We start from the raw sequence: 23,994 nt of genomic DNA, 5'->3' as shown, positions 1-23,994 counted from the left end.
ACAGATGAGCAGTTCCCCATCCTTTTCTGGTTGCAGTTTCCCTTCCACAACTGTGAATAACTAAATATTAAAATAAATAAATGTATTATCTTTCAAGATTGTAACTTCATTGGCCATAGTTGCAACAAATTTCACCTTCTTGTGGGAAGAGTTCCCTCATTACACTAGATCCTCTAGAGAATACCCTGTCCTGGTCTTTGCACCCTGAAGGCCACCCTTTGAGTGCCACTGTCACTATTTTGCTTCCCTCTTTCTTCCTTGACCTTAGAATAACAGGCAGTATCACTTTGTTATTATTTTTATCCAGACCACTCAAAAAAGAAGAGACATTTTATTTCAATACAGAAACCATAATTTTATTTGAGATAATCAACAGAACTGCAAGAACTTTAACTCAGTGATGCACTATGTATATTTTGTAATTACAAAACTGTTCTCTGACTGAAAGTCATACAATTGCAGCAGCCTAAAAGCTGCTTAACCGTATGTTCCAAATAGCATACAAACCTTATGCTAGCAAACTTTCCCACGTGTGGCAAACCTATTCGTTTGGAAGAGGAAGTGGTAAACAGGCTCTACAAAGCTAATTTTTCAGTATCTATGGCAGGGTTTTTTTTTGCTGTTGGCAGCTTACATTTTAAAGGGAGTGGCTTTTTCGCTTTTTCACTTCATTTCTGTTTATCAGTAGGCTGACTTAGAGTTTTGCCATCATCTGTCTCCAATTCATTTACTTCTTCCTGTAATTCATCCTCCAGCTCATAGTCTGAGACTGATTGAGTGTTATCATCCCAGTAATCAGATTCATATCTGTCCAGCAAGTATTTCTGTGGTGTAATGTCATCATCAGGAGGATTCCTTGTTTTTTTCTTTTTCATTTTCTTTTGAATCTCAGAAAGCTGCTTCTCTTGCTCTTCTGTCCAGGCAACAGTTTCTGTATCTCTTGACACCTTCAATCTTTTATAGTCCCTTATCTGCTTATTCATCAGTTCATGATCAATACCGAAAAGATTAGACTGCACAGGTGAATCTGAAGATTGAGTTGCTGAAGAGAACAGTTCACTGTGGAAAGGAAAACAAATGTGGTTTTTTGCCCATGTGTATTTTAAGGGACAATGCTAACTTGAGTAACACAGAAATAAAGTGGAGCTTTCAGTCTGACTTTATTAACACACTATGATCAGCATTGTGCTCCCTATGTTAAGAAGGAAGAGATCCCACCGTACTATGTGTCCAAGGGCAGGCTGTGTGTAAGTGTGTCAGCGTGTCAAAACATATAATTGGAGGAAGCCAACAAAGCAATGACATTGCAAATGAAACCATTTCTGGGAGAAGGGGTGCCTAGATAACAGAATGAGCACTGGACCTGCGAGCTCCAAGGAAGTTAGACTTTTCCCAGCTCTTCTAAGAAATAAGAAGCAGCAGCCTGTGCCCAAATCACGTCAGGCATTTAAATGACAGCATATGGCACCTTAAGCTGGATTTCAGTCTTTCCACAAAGCAAAAAACAGAGGAAGATGTTAGGTACCCTATGGGAAAGGTTGTCACAAAAATTATTTTCCCCAAGAAGCTATTTTTGATTTGCACCTGATAAATCATCCTGCGAGATAAGGCATTTCCACCAAACTGCAGCAGACAAGTGCAAGGCTGTCAACTTTGAGGGCATCTAGTCCACAGAACCATTATTCCAATAGACCAGACAGACCTATAGTCAGACCTATCCCTCAAAAGCCAAAAATCCCTCACAGAAGAATGTTAAATTAACTTTTTGTTAACTTAGGGAGGTTTGTCAGAGACCTTTATCTCATGTATAACAAACCAAACTTATACCAGGAAAAACCCGGCCAAGTAAAAAAGTACTGGTAAATGGAGAGCTTTTATCACCATGAGAAAATTACCAGCAAGAAACAAACTGCTGCAAAGCAATTTTTTAAAATTCAATTATCACAAACATATTGAGCCTTGAATTCTTAGAAATTCTAAACCAATTTCCCTCACAAAAGCAAAGATACCAATACCAGAACAAGTATTAAGTCTGCAAGTAACAAGCCTGATGACTATGTTACTCAGAGTATAAATATCAAACACCCTTGATTTCTAATACTGTGTTCTGTTATCACCTTATGGTTTAGTTGCCTCTGAAAGTATATATCCTATGCCGTGACAAAATGGTCCCCTGTAATTCTCCACAGCTTAACAGAGGCTCATTTACATATAAAAACCAGACTTCCCTTTCCCTATTTGCAAACCTGTGGTCTGCAGCAAGCCACCTGGGCATAAAAAACAATAACAAAATACCCTATGGAAATATGTCTGCGCTAAAATACAAAAGTAAAGCAGAGCATATATTGTAAGAAATATTTTCCCTTAAAATTAATAAATGGTGTGGCTTTGGTAAGGAAAGCTTAAGCTACAAAATAAAATGCCATCTTCTATAGTTAATTTCTCAGCTGATTACATGTTAGCTTTGTCCTAGGCTATTCCATAGCCTCTTCTGTTAATAAAAGGGCCTGATAATTAAAACTAATATTTTTAAAAGCCAAGATAACTTTTTGGTGAAGTCTTCAAAAAGTCTCTCTCTTCTATTTCCTCACAGAACCACTGGCTGAACTCTGAAATAACACATCTTAATTAAAATATACTTTCTGTCATGTCAAATAACACACAATTTAAGTTGGCCAACAGAGATGAAAACAGTCATTTGTAAACTGATTCAAAAAACCCACCTAGAAGCATTTTGAGATGTTTCTTCTTCTTCTGGAGGTCCAAAATCAGCGACTGACAATAATTCCTCAATCTGCAAGCATATGAAGACAATACATATTAAAGGTCCTGTATTAAATTTATTTTGTTCACACCTACACAAGAAACAGACAAGTACGTACCAGCATATATTTTATTTCCTACATGTGTGGAATATTTAGCAAAACCATTTCAAAATAGGCTTTTTCTCTAGTTTTACATGGAACTGCTTATGAGTCTTGTCTGGGAAGATTGTTTCAAGTAGTATAACTGATTCATGGGTTCCTATGAAGTTTTTGTCTTATGTACATTCTGAACAGTTTGATGGGGATTGTGTGATGTATATAATTTGTGTCTTATTTGGTCTTACTTCAGTGATGAAAATCTTTTTTCATAACATCCTTACACTAAGGGTTTTTTTAATTCTTCCCCCTTTCTGTGAGTATGATTATCACGAGTATCATTTTTTCGACCACATAAAGTTCAAGCAGTTCACTGCCTTTCTAGAGAGTCTGAAGTTCTTGTTATCCCTTCCGGCTCTGCCAACACACACCGCATGAGCCTGTAAGTCACCAACCGTAATTGGTTGTGATAGTACCACATCTGAGAATAAGGCACTTCAGGACATCGAAATGTGAATACGCTCTTTTCAACTAATGTTCTTTACATTCACATTAACAGGTTGAGGCAACATTTTTCATGAAAAAATGACTCATCAGTGTCATCTTTCTCTTCTGGAAATCTCACTACTAAGAGACCTCATTTCAGTGAGGTCCTGAAATTTCCTGTCTATTGACAGGAAATGAATAGAAAACATTACTATTCTAGCAATATTTGAACTAGTTTAAACTATCTACACCTTGACAGAAGATATGAAATAGTAAAAATAATATTAAAACTGAAAAAAAAAGTAGTATAAGCAAATTTACACTCTCCATGCAAAGATCTGCACTTAAATAATTCACAGATGAGAAAGGGTTGAGGTAAGAAAAAAATTAAAAATCACTGATTAGATTCAATGGAATTCTAAAAACATGTAACATTTAAAATGTGGAAATCAGCTCCTCAGACTTCATTTCTATAATCACATTTACCAGGCAACAGACAACTGCCTACCCTATATTACTCCTTAAAATTGTAATTTCATTTTTTAGGATTAGCTTATTGGCCTAATGATCTAGCCTACAAGCTTCTCTGAAACGTCACTTCAGAAATTTTAATAGTAAAAAAGTTCATGAGGTGATAGCTACAAGGATTCTTTATATTGTATGTAAGTATCATCCTTAGTCAAGATTCTTTGCTAAAATGCTCTGGAACATGAAGAGGAAGGGGTACAAAGACTGATTTTTAATGCAGATTGGTAGAGCAATTGAATGATCAGCTCTCTCCGTATTCCTAAGCATTACGGCATGCTAAGTCACTATGTTTGCATATCATTCTATTCGTACACTGAGTCAAAGATTACAATTACCTCCTTTACAGCTGCAGCTTCTCTGTCTTTTACAAATACTATTGGGGGTACATTGCCTAGAATCTGTTGACTCGTCAGAAGATACCTGGCAAAAATACAGCGTTCGTCAGTATGAGTAACTATACAGTACCTCCAGGACAGAGAAAACATGTTAAATTAATTCCAGTAGTATTACAAATTTAAGGGTATGGTTTGCAATGGATATGGTTCTTTGAGTACCCATTCAGGTTATCACTAAGCAGAACTGCAGAATCCCAATTCTGAATGTATACATACAAAAACCACGAACTACGGACCCACTGACTATATTTGATTTGCTTCCTACATGCACAGGCTGGTGCAGGTATTTTCCCCACTTCATTTGGCTTTCTTATCCCCACTGTAGGGGTGACAGCAGTCAGGGATAGAGCCTTCACAGCAGGGCAAGACAACTAGTCCTATATGCTAGCTGCAGGAAGGACTGACAGGGCTCTCGTTTTCTTCCCAGCCAACAACATTCTTTCTCAGATTGGAAGCTGTTGGGAATATAAGACAGCATTGTGCTGGAACAGGAATTACACAGCCTTGAGAAACAAGGGCAAAGGAAACGCCTCTTCTATGAGGACAGGCTGACAGAGTTGGGGCTGTTCAGCCTGGAGAAGAGAAGGCTCCAAGGAGATCTTATAGCAACCTTCCAGTACCTGAAGGGAGATACAAGAAAGCTGGGGAGGGACTGTTCACAAAGGCTTGTAGTGATAGGACAAAGAAGAAGAGGTATAAACTGGAGAGGGACAGATTTAGGCTAGACATAAGCAAGAATTTCTTCACTATGAGAGTGGTGAGGCACTGGAAAAGGTTGCCCGGGGAGTTGTGGATGTCCCCTGGACATATCACTCCCCTTGAAGCTGCTGAAGAGGGCTACTGGTTTGCTGAGTCATGGGGTGGAGGGGAGTGAAACCGAGGTCTGGTGGCCACCCCACATCAGCGGCCTCATCGAAGCCCATGTGTGCAGCAAGGATGAGTGGGGGAGAATGAGCTAGCCATTATGTATCCGCCACTCATTTGCCTGTCAGGATGACCAAACTGGCCCCTGGTCAACCTCGTGGAAACATCTAAAACAACTTTATCACTGAACTCTGGACAGGTCGTATAGTCCCTCGTAAAGCCTTATAGGATGTTAATATTGGGCTAGACTTAAGCTTATACTCTTGACTTAGGATTGTAACATTATAGGCAATAAACTAAATGTTTAAGTGCAGTTCTGGGTCCTACTCTATCTTCCCTGGGGTGCGACACCTCTCCCTGGAGGTGTTTAAGGCCAGGTTGGATGGAGCTTTAAGCAGCCTGGTCAGGTGGGAGGTGTCCCTTCCCATGGCACAGAGGTTGGAACTGGATGATCTTTAAGGTCCCTTCCAAACCAAACCATTCTATGACTGTGATTCTATGAAATGACTCTACAAGTATGCTTCAATGCCATCTTTCCTATGGAGTGAAGCCCTGATCCTCCAACAGGCTAGCTGGACAGCAGAGGGCAAGCCAAAGAAAGAGGAAGAGACACAAATCTCTACGATATCCGGAAAACTCACTGGACTTTCTGCCAGAAATGGGTAAAAGCATCACAATATACAGTAGCATCTTGACATTTATATTTTGGGATTGGTATTGTGAAGAATTTCTGCAATATCAGCCATCCTTTCTGGAGGTCCAAATTGTCCCTAGCAATCAGAATTGCCCAGTCAACCTCCAAGGAAATACTTCTTGTATTGCCAGTCCTCTTGTGCAGCATCATATATGGCCTACTGCCACACATGGTGTGTCCAGTCCACCGCCACTAGTACGATGAAGTGGAATTTCATCCAGACTCCTCTTTCTTTCTGCTCAGCCCAGTACAATCCTAGGAAAGCACAGAAGCCAAATAAGCCAGCTGTGCTCCAGCAGGAGAATACATGGCTGGTCTAACACAACTATTGTTCCCTATGAGGCTCAGCACAGGAAATGCTCTGACTCTAAATACCTAAAAATCTAAAGCATCCTAACAGGTTAGATATGGATTGTTAAAAATACTTAAGAAATGGTAATATCACATGGCTATGAATTATGAAGCGGTCTAATTATTTATCCCATAGCAGCACCGTATACGTGGAGCACTCTTCTTCAGTACATTTTCCACATAATTCTCTTTCTCCATAGTAGAAGCTGGATTCCAGTACACACGACAAGCTGAAAAGTTTGATGCCAGTGACACCTGCAAAAAGATATATTTCTTTATCTTTAAATTACATATATACACACATTTCATACACAATAAAGACTCTAACTCATAAGCACACAGTGACTCAAACTGGATATGTAAATTCTTAGAATCTCTTCTCCCTTCTCCACTCTTAAGAACTGTAATTACACGATGCCTTTATAAAGGTAGAGTTAAACAGCAAATAAGATTTACATTCAGTACGTGAAAGGACTTTTTCTATTTAGGCAAGTCACTGCCTTATCTCCCCTCCAACTGAAACTAAATGAAGTCTGTTAACACCTGTGTGTTACTGACAGCGATACATTTAGTCAATGTGACGGTGCCACCATCACAAATAGGCCAGAAGGACATGCTGTTTTGGAATACAGTTGAAAGTCTGAGATTCTGCTAAAGAAGGAGTTGTGATACTGCCTAGTTTGTTGTCACCCACCAAGAGTGTGGTTTTGATATTGACAGAAGAAAGGGTACTCCTTTGGGTACATGCCACTGTGATGTAAGAGTCCCTCCAGCTCTAAGAGTCCCTCCAGCTCTAAAGTGTGCTGGGAACCTCCAGTGCCTGAACCCCTCGCTCACTGGCAGATAATATTCATAGCTGTCATGCATCCAATTGGAAACGCATGGTGTGCAGGGGCCAAAGCACATGTGAGACTGACAATCTTCCTGAACAATAAACTTCTGAAACACAAATTGGATTCTGAAAGATTTCTGTAACAGTCATTCATTCCCTCTACCAGCATCTTACACAACAAGTTCTCACTAGGAGGGTACAGTCAGCAAATTTCTAATAATCTATCTGGCTCAAGCAAAGGAAGGAGCAGAGGAAGAAGGAGGAGAAAGCATAAATTTCCCATTGGAAGGCACAGTCTAGAGATCATCTAGTCCAGAAACCAACTCTTCAAACATGCAGGTGTGTACATATGTCAGCAGGAAAAAAACTCTATCAGAGTACTCTCGGGAGTGAAAACTGCACCACAGTCTGCTGTTGACAGTGCTACTCTTCCCTAGGGCAGAACGGACTGCCCCTAAAACCCAGGGTATATACTGATTTTTCTACCACCAAATAACTCCTCCCCTGGGAAACTCACCACTCATTAAAAAACCCACCATGACCACTAACTGGCTGTTTCTACTGCAGGATCAACCCTCCCCATCTCCCACATTGAGCCTAATGTGAGCACATAAACAACCCTGTCTAACACAAGCCATTTCTTCTTCATCACATGAGTAGTGTTATCAATCGGATAAGTTTGATGTGTCAGGCCTGAAGCATGATTCTTATCTGTATTACTATCATGTAATTTTAACTTTTCATACTGAAAAAAACAAATTCTGACAGACTCCAGAAAGTCTATTAGAAAATTTCTTTTGATAATGGAAGTTAATAATATCAGACCAGGATCAGCTCAAGAGTAAATCAGGACTGAGTCACAGTCACATTGCAGTGCAGAAAAAACACTAAACACTATGCTAATAAAATTTGTACTATATTTGGAAGAAGGCCATTTCCTTCTCTCTCTCTCATGTTATAAGTTGTTTCATTTACAGCAGTGCCTCCTGTGGCTTGCCTATACCAGCCAGTACTTTTTACGTGCAGACATGCCATCTGAGCTAGACCAGCAAACCTCAAAGCCCTAAAAAGAGAGAAATATTAAATCAAGGATACAGCACATATAGAGTCAAAAGATTCACCTTGCCCATGTAATTTTAATTGCTTGCCTGAAGACAGAATGAGTTCAGCTAGCAAAATTATCTGTTTCAATCATAAACGACAAACCCCTCATCATAGATGCAGCTATGAGGTGCAATTTTTTCCATGCTTCTGATTAATAAAGCTAGACTTCTAAGCCAAACATTGGTATCATTTCATCTTAACAAACAGCAAATGTAGAAGAAAAAAATACAGACAACAAACAAGAATGTGAAGACTTAGTTCTTGAATCAGAGCTTTAACATCCCTTTCAAACCCATGAATTATAGCTACAAATTTCAATTCTTTCTGGAACCTTCCTTGCCAATGCCATTTTCTTAGGTTTGCCTTTTTTTGAACTAAGCTCATGCCCCATAATGATGCTGGCTAGTGACACAGTAATCAATTCTCACTCAGCTGCATGAAGTCTCTTGGAAACACACATTTACATTGTTAATACCAAGCACCTACTTCTGAAAGGGCAAGGTAAAATTAACATCTGAGTAACAGAAAAAAGAGTCATACCAGGAGAATCACCATTCAGTTAGCCTAAGTTGCATTTGCATTATAGCAGCAAAGCTCTATTAAGCCAGGTACAATACTGGCAAAGTTTTTGTAGTGTGCAAGGTGAAAACAGGGCCTCATCTTGATGTGTTTGGCGGCACAAGAATCAACGCAGTAAAACTCTTCCTGCACACATCACAAAACACAGGGGAGCTCCTCTGGCCGTGCCAACCTGTGGTATAGCCAGAGTAGCTCAACGTATGCTGTAGCTTTGTTACTTGCCTTGCAGATTTCCAACTTGAGATCATAAAGTTCTTGATTAACTTCACAGGTAGTCATCATATCTACCACAGCTTTGTGAATAAGACGATTCAAGACTCTGCAGCGTATGTTATCTTCTTTCCTAGTTTTTGTCTGGTCAACTTTAATTATAGAGGCCAACTTGGTTGGTTTATACATCTTAAAAAAACCAAAAAAACCCCAAACCCCAACACATTAATCAGTAGTTACAAACTTGTATCAGGCAATTATACAGATTTGTGCACTCTAATGTTCGCTCTCAGAATGCCATTATTGCAGCTGTGATGGCTTGATACAGATCTTATGCATTAGGTGTTTCAATAAATACTTCTGTTCATAAACTATTTCACTGTCATGTGTTACAGTCAAGGTTTCTTAGTTTATTATTTTGTAGTATGTCATACAACTCAATAAATCCGTTTCCTAAAATATAGCATGTATTAACTGAAAAGCATTGCTTGTTTGAAAAACAAACAGAAAATCTTATTTTCCATAAAAGTAAAACTAAACTGTTACACATGAGTTTTAATCTGGATCAGTTCTCTGCTACAAACTTGAGAACATGCAAGAGACTGTTAGTGCTGGCACAGATGATAGATCAGCACAGAAGAGAAAGCAGCCATGGGGAGCCGAATAGCTTCTCTTGACCGCAATCCTGGCATGTCACACTGAAACTGGCACCCTGGTGTTCATTCACAAAATCCCGCTACTCCTCCACCAGAAAATACTTTTGCCAGTTAGATACAATGGCAGAAGTATAAGCTTGTTCTTCCTGGCACGGATAAACCCAGCACCTGAAAAGCTTGCACTTACCGTTTTAGATCCCAGGGTAGGGCTGTCATACCAAAACTTCTTCCTTTGGGGAAGAGGAAAGGAAAGCAGCTTTACCCTTCAGTGGCTAAGAGGAATGACAGGATCTCTGTTCAATTAAGCAGCCACCTGCCTGAACATACAGAACAGCACCCGTGTTTCCATGACCCCGCCATGCTTCAAGGCCAGGGAGCAGTGTGGGAAGCAGAGCCCCCACCCATGGCCAAAGAGGGGGGAATCATGGAATCACTAGGTTGGAAAAGACCTTTGAGAACTTTGAAGCCAACGTGCGCTCGCAGCCCAGAATGCCAACTGTATCCTGGTCAGCATCACAAGAAGCATGGCCAGCAGGTCGAGCGAGGTGATTCTGCCCCTCTACAGCACACTTATGAGATCCCACCTGGAGTACTGTGTCCAGTTCTGGAATCCTCAATGTAAAAAGGATATGAAACTGTTGGAATCTGTCCACAGGAGAGCTATGAAGCTGATCAGAGGGCTGGAGCACCTCTACTATGAGGACAGGCTGAAAGAGTTGGGGTTCTTCAGCCTGGAGAGGAGAATTCTCTAGGAAGACCTTATAGCAACCTTTCAGTACCTGAAGGGGCTACAGGAAAGCTGAAGAGGGACTTTTTACAAGGGCATGGAGTATCAGGATGAGGTGGAAAGGCTTGAAATAGGATGTGGGAAGATTTAGATTAGACACCTCCCTGGAAGGGTTCAAGGTCAGGTTGGATGGGGCCTTGAGCACCCTGGTCTGGTGGGAGGTGCCCCTGCCCATGACAGTGGGGTTGGAACTGGAGGGGCTCCAAGGTCCATTCCAACTCAAATCATTCTATGACTCAATGATCATTGAGTCCAACCATACCTGTCCACTACTAAACCATATCCCTGAGCACTTTATCTACCCATCTTTTAAACACCTCCAGGGCCGGTGACTCAACCATCTCCCTGGGCAGCTATGCCAGGGCCTGAGAACCTTTCTGGTGAAGAAATTTCTCCTGATGTCCAACCTGAACCTCTCCTGGTGTAGCTTGAGGTCATTCCCTCTCGTCCTATCGCCTATCACTTGGGAGAAAAGACCAGCACCCACTTCACCATAACCTCCTTTCAGATAGTTGTAGACAGTGATAAGGTCTCCCCTCAGCCTCCTTCTCTCCTGGCTAAACAAGAGGAAAGCCTGGGAAACGCAGCCCCAGGGATTCTTTAGCAACTGCTGTGATCAGGCACAACTCTGAATCACCGGAGCAGGTGACACTCGCAGGGTGGCTCAGGACAGGTGGCTTTCCCCTATGCTGTGGGGAACAGAGGATCGCTCTGAGCCCCGAAGCCCCTCTTGATACCAACACTGCCAACAAATAAACTAAGACTCGTTTTGGAGTTTTAGAAAGTGATCATCCTTTACCAGGCCTGGGCAGCACAAGGAGTGATCTCCATCCAGTGTGTGACCTGAGACAAGAGCTTGGGACAGAACTGATTCCCCACTTACATGCATGAGATAAATTCTCTCAGAACTCTTATGCATTTCTTTTACTTTCCAAGGTCTGATTTCAATGTTATTATGAACTTCACAAGAGTCAAATCTCTTGCTCAGTTGGAGCTTTGGAGCCAGCTCTGCCTGACCTTGCATTAGAGATGGGGAAAGGCAACAAACAGGGGGGATTGCAGAAGAGGCATCTGTTCAGCACAGATCGTACTGCACACGAGATGTAACTGTGGCTGGAAAAACACTATTTGAAAAAACACGCCATTAAAAAAAAAAAGCTATAAAAAATGCTATTAAAAAAACATGTTATAAAAATGCTATCAACAAAAACATCCTATAAAACCCCATGCTATCAGAGGGCCATTCTGTCTAACTTCCAAAGAGTCATAGAATCATAGTATCACCAGGCTGGAAGAGACCTCTTGGATCAAGTCCAACCATTCCTATCCACCACTAAACCATGACCCTGAGCACCTCATCTACCCGTCTATTAAATACCTCCAGGGATGGTGACTCAACCACCTCCCTGGGCAGCCTGTTCCAGTGCCCAATGACCCTTTCTGTGAAATTTTTTTTCCTGATGTCCAGTCTGAACCTCCCCTGGCACAGCTTGAGGCCATTCCCCCTTGTCCTGTCCCCTGTCACTTGGGAGAAGAAGCTAGCACCCTTCTCTCTACAACCTCCTTTCAGGTAGTTGTAGAGAGCAATAAGGTTTCCCCTCAGCCTCCTCTTCTCCAGGCTAAACAACCCCAGCTCTCTCAGCCGCTCCTTGTAAGACTTGTTTTCCAGCCCCTTCACCAGCTTCATTGTTCTCTGGACACGCTCCAGAGCCTCAACATCATTCTTGTAGCGAGGGGCACAGAACTGCACACAGTATTTGAGGTGCGGTCTCACCAGTGCTGAGTACAGAGGGAGAACAACCTCCCTTGACCTGATGGCCATGCTCTTTCTGACAGAAGTCAAGATGCCTTTGGTCTTCTTGGCCACGTGGGCACACTGCTCTCTCACATTCAGTCGGCTGTCAGCCAACACCCCCACGTCCTTCTCCTCTGTGCAGCTCTCCAGCCACTCTTCCCCCAGTCTGTAGCACTGCACAGGTTTGTTGTGCCCCAAGTGCAGGACTCGGCATTTGGCCTTGTTAAACCTCATGCCACTGGTCACAGCCCAGCGGTCCAGCCTGTTCAGATCCCTTTGCAGAGCCTCCCTACCTTCCAGCAGATCCACACTTCCACCCAGCTTAGTGTCATTTGCAAACTTGCTCAGGGCGCACTCAATGCCTTCACCCAGGTCATTGATAAAGATACGGTACAGGACTGGACCCAAAGAACACAATTACGCAGAGGAAAGGAACCTTTGCTTCAGGTGTAATCCGCACTGTTCCCTCTCCCGACCCTCCCGCCCCGCCCTGCCCGCCGCCCCCGGTTCAGGGACGCCCGGGTGCCGCCCGCACCTCTTCTTGCGGAGCATCTTGCTCAGCAGGGTCCGCTCTCCGCACAGACCAGCGCAGCTGCGCAGCGCGCGGCACCACCGCGGCGCCACCGCCGCCCGTGCGCGCCACATCGCCGCGCCACTTCGTCGCCCCACAGCGCCTCCTGCCGCCGCGGAGGGGTCAGCGCCGCACGGGGACGGGGCGGAGCTGGTGCCGGAAAGCGGGCGAATCGACTTCCCGAGAGTCGCTTTGGAGGGTGGGAAGGTGAGCGTCCTTTATTGGGGCTGGGCAACGCGAGGAGTGATCTCCATCCATCGTGTGCCCCGAGGCAGAGCTGGGGACAGGGTGCATTTCCCACTTACACACACGTGGATAAACTTTCCCAAAAACCTTATGCATTTCTATTACTTTCCAAGGTCTAATTTTAGTGCTGTCATGAAACCTCACAAAAGTCAAAACTCTTGCTCAGTTGGATCTTTCGAGACGGCTCTGACTGACCTTGCATTTGAGATACGATGAAAACTCCAAACAGAGAGGATTACAGAAGAAGAGACACGTTCAGCACAGATCACACTGCACCTGAATTAGGGAATGGAGTCATGTATGGCTTAAAGCTTGTTTGACACAGCCAGGCCGCTCTTAGCACAAGTTCGGGGTTTTGCTTTGTAACCTGAGTTAGCAAATACTATGAATTTTTGCTTTGTAACACAAGTCAGCAGCTTAGGGACTTGCCCCTCTGGCCAACTGTATCCTGGGCTGCATCAAAAGAAGTGTGACCAGCAGGTCAAGGGAGGCTGTTCTGCCCCTCTATTCCTCTCTTGTGAGACCTCACCTGAAGTAGTGTCCAGTTCTGGAATGCTCAACATAAGAAGGATATGGAACTGTTGAAACAGGTCCAGAGGAGGGCCACAAAGATGATCAGAGAGGGAGGACCTCCCATAGGTGCTCTCAGCACCTCCCAGGCTGAGAGTTGGGGTTGCTCAGCCTGGAGAAGAGAAGGCTCTGCAGAGACCTTATAGCAACCTTCCAGCACCTGAAGGGGCCTACAAGAAAGCTGAGGAGAACTGTTCGCAAAGGCTTGTAGTGATAGGACGAGGGACAATGGATATAAGCTGGAGAGGGGCAGATTTAGGCTAGACATAAGCAAGAATTTCTTCACCATGAGAGTGGTGAGGCACTGGAACAGGTTGCCCAAGGAAGTTGTGGATGCCCCATCCCTGGAGGTGTTCAAGGCCAAGCTGGATGGGGCCTTGGACAGACTGAACCAGTGGGATGTCCCTGCATAGCAGGGAGGTTGGAACTAGATGGTCTTTAAAGTCCCTTCCAACCCAAATTATTCTATGGTTCTATGTACTGAAACTGCTATTTTTGGGCATGTATGGATCACTATCTAGGAAACCATAAAACTAGTTATGACACAATAGGGAATTAAAGTTGTGTAACCCAACTGCTTGCTCATCAGGATTAACCACAGGATGTCTGGAGCGTTTGATAAAATTGCTATATGAGCTGACTGAAATTTCACTGTGACACAGGTGCATTTTGCAGGGTGTGGACCCTGTGCTCTCCCTGCTAGCGAAAATAAAGGTACTTGGGCTTACATCTGTGAGTCAATTCCTTTGAACCAACACAAGACATAACAGTATCTGGAAAAACACTATCTGAAAAAAACTACGCTATTAAAACCATGCACCCAGAGGGACATTCTGCCTGACTTACAAAAAAATAGTTACTTGGATGAAAGTTAACTCTATTTTAGCTTAAATCAAAATATTCCACATTTTGTAATAATAACAACTACTTCTTGTATCAGAGCTGCCCGTGGGTACAGCGACAGAGGATGCGAACATGCACAGAGCCGTGTGCCAAGCAGGCACAACCAAGCACAGGCGCTGCAGTCTGGATCAGTGATCTTGGAAGTGAGAGCAGAGATGACTGCTGTGTTTCCATTCAAGGGCCACCCAGATCTGCAAGCTGTGCCCAAGAGATGAGCATCACTGCTTGGAACATCAGGAACAGCCAGGCTGTTGTACCGACTGTGGTGCCACATAGACCCTCAGTGGCTCTGGAATACAGTTTAAATGTCCTTCAATTCAGTGTTACATTGATAGCCATTTTTAAGAGGAGGCAAGCAAAATAAACTGCACAGATGCAAGACCCTGGACTCAAGAGTTTTTCCTCGATGTTTGTGACAAAACAATGCAGTTTTCCACACAGAATCACTTTTGTTTATTTAAATATGTGTTACACGTTTCATCTGTGTAACACACATGGGATAATTACAGGAAGAGTGATCAAATTACTGTTTATTCACACCAGGACTAACACTAATGGTATGGAAATTAAATGCAGGCTGCTTTACAGTAATACTTCATGAGGGATAGGAAGACCCATAAGACCCGCTTGTATGCTTTTGATCATGTTTTCCATCATAAGGAGGCGTGTCTTTTTAGTGGCAGTTCCCATGTGTGGAGTTATTATAACATTCTTCAACTTTAACAAAGGGTGATCCCTGGGAAAGGAAAAGAATTACTGAGCCAGTCACTCACAGAGCATTCAACTGTTATTTTGTCACCTGAAGTGAGCCAGGGGGATATTTAAAATAATAATTAAATATAAAAACTAATTGCATGGCCCAAGCATACTCAGAGAAGTCCAAAATGCTGCCTAGCTTGTACTTTTTTAATACAACAAATCATCCAAATGAGCCAGTGTGAATTTTGTTTGGCTAGGATGGAAGGATCGGGGACATTGCTCCAGTACAAGTGCCCATACATCATGCACACCCACTAACAAAACTGTGTAACATCTTACATGCTCACAAACTTGTACTTGGTTTGAACCACACACACACACACACATCTGTATTTAACTTAAACATATGTCCTACCTTGGCAAAGGTTCAGGATATGTCACATCCAGAGCAGCTGCCTTAATAACTTTGTTCTGAAGAGCTTCCACCAAAGCATCCTGATCCACAACCAGGCCTTGGTTACAGTAAAAAGGATAATCTTATTTTCACATTCTGTACTGTTCTCTCACCATCTTTTCGGGAATGGTGGTCAGGCAAATGGCAGGGCTAGCGTTGTTCACAAAGCAGAAGCAGCAGCAGAGAGAGGGTGGTGAAGTAGAAGGAGAAAGCTGGGGTATGTGGATTAGAGTGGGACAGTCAAGAATTTTAAAAGGCAGTACCTAGCACCATAAAACAAAGTATCGTGCCAGACTTCAGGGCTGGCTGTGCCACTTTGGTGTATGTTAGCAACAACAAATATAAAGCTTAAGTAGTAGGTTATGCAAAGGTACATAGGCTACTAACACTCCAAGCTAACATTTTAGAGACCTGCTTGCTCATAATTACAGAAACGCTTAAATGCTCAGATATGACCAAAGAATCAGAGAATTTACTGCAGATTTTTGAGTGACAGATGCTATATTAGGGTGGGTTTTCTCAGGGCTTTTCTCAGGCCAGCAAACCATAATGCAGTTTTGTTTATTCTGCACCCTACCTCTGCTGACATTAATGAGAGTAGCTGTGGGTTTCATCAGCTCCAGCTCCCTCTTCCCAATCAGTTTGTGTGTCGCCGGCATCAGGTTCACAGACAGCAACACAAAATCTGACTGCTGGAGCAAATGATGTATCTTCTCACAGTAAACAGCTCCAACAGCACTTTCTTCTTCCTTGTTTCTGAGGGGGGAAATAGAAACTTAAACTCCTGTGTAAGCAACACAAAAAAAGTTCAAGTCATCATTAGAGAAAAGGTTTCTTAATTGTTTTCTTCGCTCTGTAGTGCACAGCAGTGAGCCAGTTATATCACCAAAATGCAGTAAAGAAAAATCTTAAGCTGTTTTCCACAATACCAAGTGCATTATACACAAAAGTGCAGTATTATACCTGCAGGGATGGAAAATAAGAAATTATTATCATGTAAATTCACTGAATAAATAATAAGATAAATGCATTTGTGTCACAACTTCTGCTTGTAACAGGGATTCTTTTCCAACCCAAAAGGAAGACTGGTATTGAAACTAATTCCCTTTCCATTGAGAAGTTGTCTGAAAATTACTGAGGAAGCTCACAAGACAGGGCAGGGGTTAAATCTTCAGAAATTAGTGTTAAGCAGCAGTCTGCCTGCTCTGTGTATCACTGCTGGTTCTCTGAAAGTGTGTGCTGCAGGACCTGCTGACACATTTGATCCATATCAGGACAAGGTTGACGCATGTATTGCCCAACTTCTATCAGGTTCCCACAAAAGAAAAGGAAAGCATAGGCCTGTTGGGGGTCATGGCATAAGGGAAGTGCACATACAGCTAATCCAAAAGAAAGCAAACAAGCCGGCAAGTCCGGGTCTTCATTGTCAGCTAGCTCTGAAAGGGCAAGCGGTGTCCCTGCCTCACCTGAATCACAGGACATATGTCCTGCCAGACTGTTTCTCCTTGCTTCAGTCTTTTGCAATGTCAGCAATACAACAGAAAGGAGCAAGGAGCCCTGACTCATGGGAGAGACCAGTGAGATGTATCTCTCCCTTCGTTCCTGACTCTTTGTCTGTATAAAGTGGGAAACTAATGACCATCTTGAAGCAAGTGTATGTACCTTGCCACTTAAAATAAAGAGCAAGTAATAAGTAGCAACTTATTGTCATAGCCCTGAAGGCACCAGCAGACACCTGCCCACCTCCCAGGGCTTCCTTACATCCCAGTGATGTGACAGCAGGGCTGTGTGCCAGCTCTCTGCAGCCCTGGTCTGACTTCCACCCTGCTTTATCACCATGAGCTTGCCTGACATTTTGGACTTTGGGGTCAACCTGGCTATGATCTGTGGCCCTTGCTGCTTCCTGGTACAATATTTAATAACAATAATGCAGAGAGCACATCATCCTATTACAACACTGAGAGAAGAAGAGATCTGTTTGACAGTGAAAGGTACAAATAATGTATAAAAGCAGTGACAAAGCTGCAGCAAGCTTTACCTCCTATTCCTGTTGTGGTACAAAATCTTCATTTCAAAGGCTTTGGCTCTCTCCGCCACTTTGTAGCCAATGCTGCCCATTCCTATGATCCCCAGGGTTGCCCCAGAGACTGCATCCCCCAGCCAGTCAGCAGGGAAATACTCTGTGTCAGGGGAGACTGCCATCTGATAGCCTTGGAGGAGGAAAAAGAAGGAAAAATGTCATGTAAAGGATGTCCTGGCATCTGGTTACTCTTTTCCCACTTACTTTTCTCCTAAAACAATGCAGAAGCAGAGGAACAGTAACATCATGTCATTGTGTTTCTGGACAAGAAGTGAATAATGATTTCTGACATTGATTTGTTTCTTAGGATAAAAAAATATCCAGCCTCTCTTTGTCAAACAAGGAACGTAAGGCCGAGCAGCAACCTCCCTTTGATGTACAGCACACCTGCCCATCATTTCTCACTGTCTGCAGTACAGATTACTGTGCGTTGAAGTGCACCTCGGCAACACCACTTCTTACTCATGGGGGTTCATCAGCAGGGCTAATGAAATGGGTGGGGCATGGATGCCACTCATCTTGGAAATACTGAATGGCGCAACTTATGAATCAGTTGTAGTATCATCAAGACTGTCAATAAGGCCAAAACATGATTCCCAGCTATCTTGCAGATACACCAAAGTTGGCAGGGATGAAAACAACAGAGCATGGTGGACAGATTTCTGGACAGCTTGCTCAGAATGACTCAGATACCTAGGCAAAGGCAGATTTCAAACCTCCTTGAAAATATCTCCTTTTAATCCCCTCTTATTAACACTTGTAAAGCAAGACTGCAGTGAATAAGTACAGCGAGTAAGTGGCTATCAGCTGAGGGATAAGAGACCTGAATTAAAGGTTGTCTGAAGAAGGAACACATTTACCTTGCCGATATGCCTGTTTGCAGATGGTATGCACTGCATCTAAGTTATTGTCAACACGACAAATCTGTCTTAACTTTATCCTTATCCCTGTATTTTTCTGTAATTCTACTTCCCAGTTTACTTTTTGTACACTTCCTAACTGCATGTTTTGAAGCATTGCCTTTTCTATAAAGAGAGTGAAAGCATTTAAGTTATCACCTTCCACAAGTCTCCTGGAAGATGCCAGCATCAAAGCCATTGCCAAGTCTGCAGTGTCACTGGAAACAATAAACGGAGTGTTGGACGCTTTCACACCATATCCGGAGAGGAGCTTCAAGTCTAGGTGATCTATTCCCACTCCAGAGCTTGCAACTATCTTCAAGTTAGGCAAGCTCTGGAGCAACTCTTCATTAACAACTGGTTTGTGATACCACATATAAATAGCTCTGATCTTTTCACTGAGAAATTTCTTGTTTTCAATATATTCTTTCAGGGTGATGAGATGAAAATATTTCTTCAGAAATTCAACATGGTCTTCATGTACTCCGTGCTTCCCTCCTATATAATCAATTAGCACATAAGGCAGTTCCTGGTACTCCATGCCCTAGAAAAACAATGAGAAACCAGAAGGACATGTCCTTAAGTGACCTATCATGCCTTTTTTTAAAAAAAAAGCAGGACTTTATTTGCTTCTATATACGCTGTTTTCCCATTTGATGACAGACTTGGGTGAAGTTATTCCCTCCCACACGCAGAACTTTTCCCATGTCCTTCCTCTGTTATTGAGAAGGATGTTCAATTTTATATAATCTTGTTACCAAGACAAGAAAACATTGTTTCTGGCATACCAGCTATGCTGACACTTAAATTAAGACCTACCAGACGCTACTCCTCTTCAATATTTACAGGCCAAAGTCTTGATAATTTAAGGTCCTTCTCTGCCAAGCAGCTTTCTGGCCACTCTTCCCCAAGCCTGTAGTGTTGCACATAATAAAACAGAGCTGTGATTTGTCAGCTATGGACTTTAGAGTTATCAATTCAGTTTCTGAACATAAGTTTACCGGTTTTACCTCAGTCTTCTTCAGTGTCCTGACAGCTCTTCACTCTGGTAACTCAGCACGCTGCCTCTCAGCTCCTTAAGAAACACAGCTATATCGAAAGAGGTACAGAAAAGACATATGTGTATACGGCCCAAGAGCAGCTAGCAATACTATTCTCCTGGCTTAGCCAGGGCAGGTTTCCGAGCTCCAGGGCTGCTGGTAGCAAGGAACTGCTGCTCTCCCATTGCCCACTTGGCAGGACCAGTGCTCCCCTCTCCACCCCCAAACTGCCAGCCTCTAGAGTGCTGTGTAATGGCTCATTTTGGATATAGAGGGATATGGAACTGTTGGAACAGGTCCAGAAGAGGGCTATGAAGATGATCAGAGGGCTGGAGCACCTCTGCTATGAGGACAGTCTGAGAGAGCTGCGGCTGTTCAGCCTGGAGAAGAGAAGGCTCCGGGGACAACTTAGAGCAGCTTCCAGCACCTGAAGGGATCCAGGAAAGCTGGGGAGGGACTGTTTACAAAGGCATGAAGTGAGAGGATGATGGAAAATGTCTGTAAATTGGATGGAGGAAGATTTAGATTAGACATCAGGAAGAAATTCTTCACGCTAAGGGTGGTAAGGCACTGGTTGCCCAGGGAAGCTGTGGATGCCCTATCCCTGGAGGTATCCAAGGCCGGGCTGGATGAAGTTTTGAGCAGCCTGGTCTGGTGGGAGTTGTCTCTACCCATGGCAGGGGGGGTTGACCTGGATAATCTTTAAGGTCCCTTCCAACCCGACCCATTCCGTGATTCTATTATTCTTTAAAATACTTGTCTTCGATCCCCCTGAGCGGCCCGCGCCCCGCCCCCTCCCGCGCCCACCGCCCGCCGCTCACCTGGCGCCGCTCGTCCCGATGGCTCCGCGGAACTGGGGGGAGGGGTCGGGGCGGGAGGAGGTTCCTGTCCGGCTGCTCCACCACCCTCTGAGGCAGCAGCCGTCTCCTAGTGGCCAACGTAAAGCTCCCCGACACATTTTCCTGCCGTTCCCTCTAGTCTTATCTTTGGTCACCAGAGAGATCAGTGCCTGCTCCTCCTCCTTCCCTTGTGAAGAAGCAGTAAACTGCTATGAGGTTCCCCCCTCAGTCTCCTCCAGGCTGAACAGACCAAGTGACTTCAGCCACTCCTCATACGACTTCCCCTCTTGACCCTTCACCAGTTTTTGTGGCCTCCTCTGGACACTGTCCAGTAGCTTGATGTCCCTTTTTATACTGCAATACCCAAAACTGCACACAATACTTGAGGTGGGGCCGCACCAGTGCAGAGTAGAGCGGAACATTCATCTCCCTCAGCCAGCTAGCAATGCCGTGCTGGATGCACCTCAGGACACAGTTGGCCCTCTTGGCTGCCAGGGCACACTGTTGGCTCATGTTCAACTTATGGCAACCAGAACCCCCAGATCCCTTTCTGCAGGGCTGCTCTCCAGCCTCTCACTCTCCAGTCTGTGTGTATATCAAGGGTTGCTGTGTCCCAGGTGCAAAACCCAGCAATTGCCCTTGTTAAACTTTATGTGGTTGGTGAATGCCCAGCTTTCCAATTTCTGTAGATCCCTCTACAGGGCCTCTTTGCCCTCAAGAGTGTCTACAGCTCCCTCCAGTTTGGTGTCATCAGCAAACTTAGTTAGTAAACCTTCGAGTCCTGCATCCAAGTAATTTATGAAGACATTAAAGAGTACTGGTCCCAATATGTATCCCTGAGGCACCCTACTAGTGACTGGTCACCAGTCCAATGTAACCCCATTCACTATGATGCTTCTTAGCCTGACCTATCAGCCAATTGTAAAGGCACTGCATTATGTGTTTATCCAGCTGTTTGCTGGACATTTTCTTTAGGAGGATACATTTTGTTTAGGAGGGTGGGGTTCGATGGTCTGTTCTCCCTGTTGGTCATTGCACTGTATGCAGGTGAGTTAACACGGTGCCAAGAGTTGCCTCCAACCGGAGACACCAGCAACAGACCTCATTGTGCACAGGAAGAACACCCTCACAACCTCTCTTTGAAAGTTAAGCCACTGGGGAAGGCTCAACAGCTCAGTCACTGCAGCTCTTATCTTGGCTAAAGGCAGTCCTGCGCTTATCCCAGCGGAGAAAAGTGAAAAATTTCCCAACAGGGTTACTTGGACTGTAAGTCCCTGGTTATCATAAAGTCATAGAATGGTTTGGGTTGGAAGGGACCTTAATGATCATCCAGTTGCAGCCCCTCTGCCATGGGCAAGGACACGTCCCACTGGATCAGGTTGCTCAAAGCCTCATCCAACCTGCCCTTGAATGTCTCCAGGGATAGGGCATCCACAGCTTCCCTGGGCAACCTGTCCCAGTGCCTCACCACCCTCACAGGAAAAAAATTCTTCCTAAGAGATCATCTAAATCTCCCTTCTTTCAGCTTAAAACCACTACCTCTTGTTCTATCACTGCACTCTCCAATAAAAAGACCCTCCATATCTTTCCTGTAGGCCCCCTTTCAGTACTGGAAGGCTGCTGCAAGGTCTCTCCAGAGCCTTCTCTTCTCTATGCTAAACAACCCCAACTCTCTCAGCCTGTGTTCATAGGAGAGGCCTCTGATCCTCTGAGGTGATGGAGGCTGTGAAGCACAGTTTCAGCACACTGTTCAGTAAACCTGTGCTGGAGTGATCCCCCTTGCTGTTTGGGTGGTCAACAGACAGGTGAAAGGGTGCCTGCCTGCTGGGGTGAGAACAGCTCAGAGCTGGGAAACACTTCTGCACTAGGCACCAGGGAGCCCTCTGCTTCTGCACTATGAAATCATCAGGAATTGTGTGCTGTGCCTATCCTGACTGTAGTAGTGCTTTGCAAAAGAACGGATTGCAGAATGGTGTCTTCTTGAATTCTACCAAGCACATTTTGATTTGCTGAACATTGAGACAGCTAAGTTCGGCATCAAATCCTCTATAAAATGACTAATGAAAAGATCAAGTATGTCAAATGTTACAATAATTATGCAAAACCTTAAATTGCTCTTGTTATCCTGTTATTTTCGAGCATCATTGGCTTACATGGATTTCAGACAGTTAAATTTTAAAGCAAAAGTTAATTAACTTGGAAGGTGGAGTTACAGTATATTAACTGGATTCTTAGCTAAGTCCACTGGAATTTTCTTCATTAAAAAACAGCAACAAAGTCTAAAACGCTTACACATTCCCTGTTTTACATCAGCTGCTTCCAAGTTTGCAGACAGGACATAATGGGTGATCTTTTAACTTGCTGCTCACCTTACAATACTCAAGATCAAAGGACCATTGTAAAGTCCCTCCCAAAGATGCAAGTAGTTCTGGCAATGAATCAAGGAAGAGACTTTACCACATTTTAGTAGTGAATTATAAAAAAAAAAAAAAAAAATTTAAAAAGGATAATGCAGTAATTTTTCCCTATATATATCAAACTGACCAATTTGAGTGAACAAAATGAAGAAGCAAGTAGTCAGAGGAGCCAAAAAAATAATAGTCAGGGCAATGTTACACTTTTTTTAAAGCAAAAATGCAGGACACACGTATCAAATGTTGAGAAAATGGGTGTGTTATGTGGTTAGATGTGGAGGGAAGCAGATGGCTTCAATGTTTTCTGTATAACTTTAATATCTAATTTTCAAGTTATGGATAGGGACCTGGTATATCTCTATAGGACATATAACTGTATAGCAAAATACACAACAAGAGAGCTCAGGAAGCCATTTATATTTTAAGTGACTTAAGGACTGTTTGAATTACTAGAAGACAGAACGTCATAGACAGTAGAGTGTGAGCGGCAACCAAACAACATGGTTACCATACACTAACTCTGATTAAGGTAAAAAAAAAGATTAGAGTACCAGTGCAGTACTCTAAGTCAGTAGATTTAATTTATAGAGTACTTTAAAGACTTAAGAAACAATTATTATGCAAGCACCTTATTAGCACTGCAATCATCAGCTTGCCCTGCTGTATTGCATAAACACCAATGGCAATATTTGATAATGGGAATGAAGTTCACAGAACGTGCACTACTACTCTCCCCATATTCACAGACATTATTAATTTCAGAGAACTTTGTCACAATGCTGATGTAATAGATCTCTTTATAAAATAGAAAACTAACAGCACATTGCAACGCTGTGTAATTCAGTTTAACATAGCACATGGAGGTCTGCAGGGATTCAAAGGACAAAAGAAGCAAAGGCAGGAAATCTATATAGTGAGCCAACCCAAGCAATGCATTTGTTTTCACTGACTCTAAACCATCATCAAGCGTTACCACTAACCCACCTGCTTGTTGTAGGTAAGGTCAGCTCTCCCAGTAGACCACTGTAGCAGTGCTTTATGCCGGATCATGTATTGTTTGTCTGTCCAAATGTTTCAAACAAATGGAGTGAGCAGTAATGGATCATCTCTTTGCTTACGTGGCCACTGCATTTTTTG

General features: G+C 43.4%; 2 protein-coding genes across 6 annotated transcripts; both read right to left on the bottom strand.

Moving 5' to 3' along the window:
• Positions 1-329: 329 nt before the first annotated feature.
• On the bottom strand, positions 330-12,833 carry RBFA (ribosome binding factor A). 3 transcript variants are annotated; one of them, XM_054060227.1, is made up of 7 exons: positions 12,678-12,833; positions 9,748-9,790; positions 8,917-9,093; positions 6,322-6,434; positions 4,211-4,295; positions 2,724-2,794; positions 330-1,059 (listed from the first exon to the last, which is right to left on the bottom strand). In XM_054060227.1, exons 1-7 carry the CDS (start codon positions 12,785-12,787, stop codon positions 669-671), a joined length of 990 nt encoding a protein of 329 aa, XP_053916202.1. In that variant the 5' UTR covers positions 12,788-12,833; the 3' UTR covers positions 330-668. The 3 variants fall into 3 exon arrangements, with proteins under 3 accessions (XP_053916202.1, XP_053916203.1, XP_053916204.1); XM_054060228.1 differs by having other exon boundaries at positions 9,748-9,832; positions 12,678-12,696; XM_054060229.1 differs by lacking the exon at positions 8,917-9,093.
• A 2,029-nt stretch (positions 12,834-14,862) lies between these two features.
• Positions 14,863-23,861, bottom strand: LOC104055754 (probable 2-ketogluconate reductase). 3 transcript variants are annotated; one of them, XM_054060711.1, is made up of 8 exons: positions 23,842-23,861; positions 19,575-19,653; positions 19,384-19,477; positions 18,724-19,108; positions 17,624-17,795; positions 16,163-16,341; positions 15,547-15,643; positions 14,863-15,168 (listed from the first exon to the last, which is right to left on the bottom strand). In XM_054060711.1, exons 4-8 carry the CDS (start codon positions 19,103-19,105, stop codon positions 15,015-15,017), a joined length of 984 nt encoding a protein of 327 aa, XP_053916686.1. In that variant the 5' UTR covers positions 19,106-19,108; positions 19,384-19,477; positions 19,575-19,653; positions 23,842-23,861; the 3' UTR covers positions 14,863-15,014. The 3 variants fall into 3 exon arrangements, with proteins under 3 accessions (XP_053916686.1, XP_053916684.1, XP_053916685.1); XM_054060709.1 differs by lacking the exon at positions 23,842-23,861 and adding an exon at positions 20,426-20,562; XM_054060710.1 differs by lacking the exon at positions 23,842-23,861 and adding an exon at positions 20,296-20,318.
• Positions 23,862-23,994: the final 133 nt, after the last annotated feature.

The sequence above is a fragment of the Cuculus canorus genome, chromosome 2 (assembly GCF_017976375.1).
Source record: "Cuculus canorus isolate bCucCan1 chromosome 2, bCucCan1.pri, whole genome shotgun sequence".
Lineage (NCBI taxonomy): Eukaryota > Metazoa > Chordata > Aves > Cuculiformes > Cuculidae > Cuculus > Cuculus canorus.
Note: the sequence above shows the minus strand (reverse complement) of the source record. Positions and strands in the feature narration are given on the sequence as shown.

Coding starts and splice junctions, on each gene's coding strand:
- RBFA (XM_054060227.1), bottom strand. CDS start 12,787: ATGTGGCGCGCACGGGCGGCGGTGGCGCCGCGGTGGTGCCGCGCGCTG. Junction 4,296..6,321: donor AAGAGTGCTCCACGTATACG/GTGCTGCTATGG, acceptor TATTTTTGCCAG/GTATCTTCTGACGAGTCAAC. Junction 1,060..2,723: donor ACATCTCAAAATGCTTCTAG/GTGGGTTTTTTG, acceptor TCCTTTCCACAG/TGAACTGTTCTCTTCAGCAA.
- LOC104055754 (XM_054060711.1), bottom strand. CDS start 19,105: ATGGAGTACCAGGAACTGCCTTATGTGCTAATTGATTATATAGGAGGG. Junction 17,796..18,723: donor TTCCAGGAGACTTGTGGAAG/GTGATAACTTAA, acceptor TCCTCCTCCAAG/GCTATCAGATGGCAGTCTCC. Junction 15,169..15,546: donor TATCCTGAACCTTTGCCAAG/GTAGGACATATG, acceptor TTCCTTTCCCAG/GGATCACCCTTTGTTAAAGT.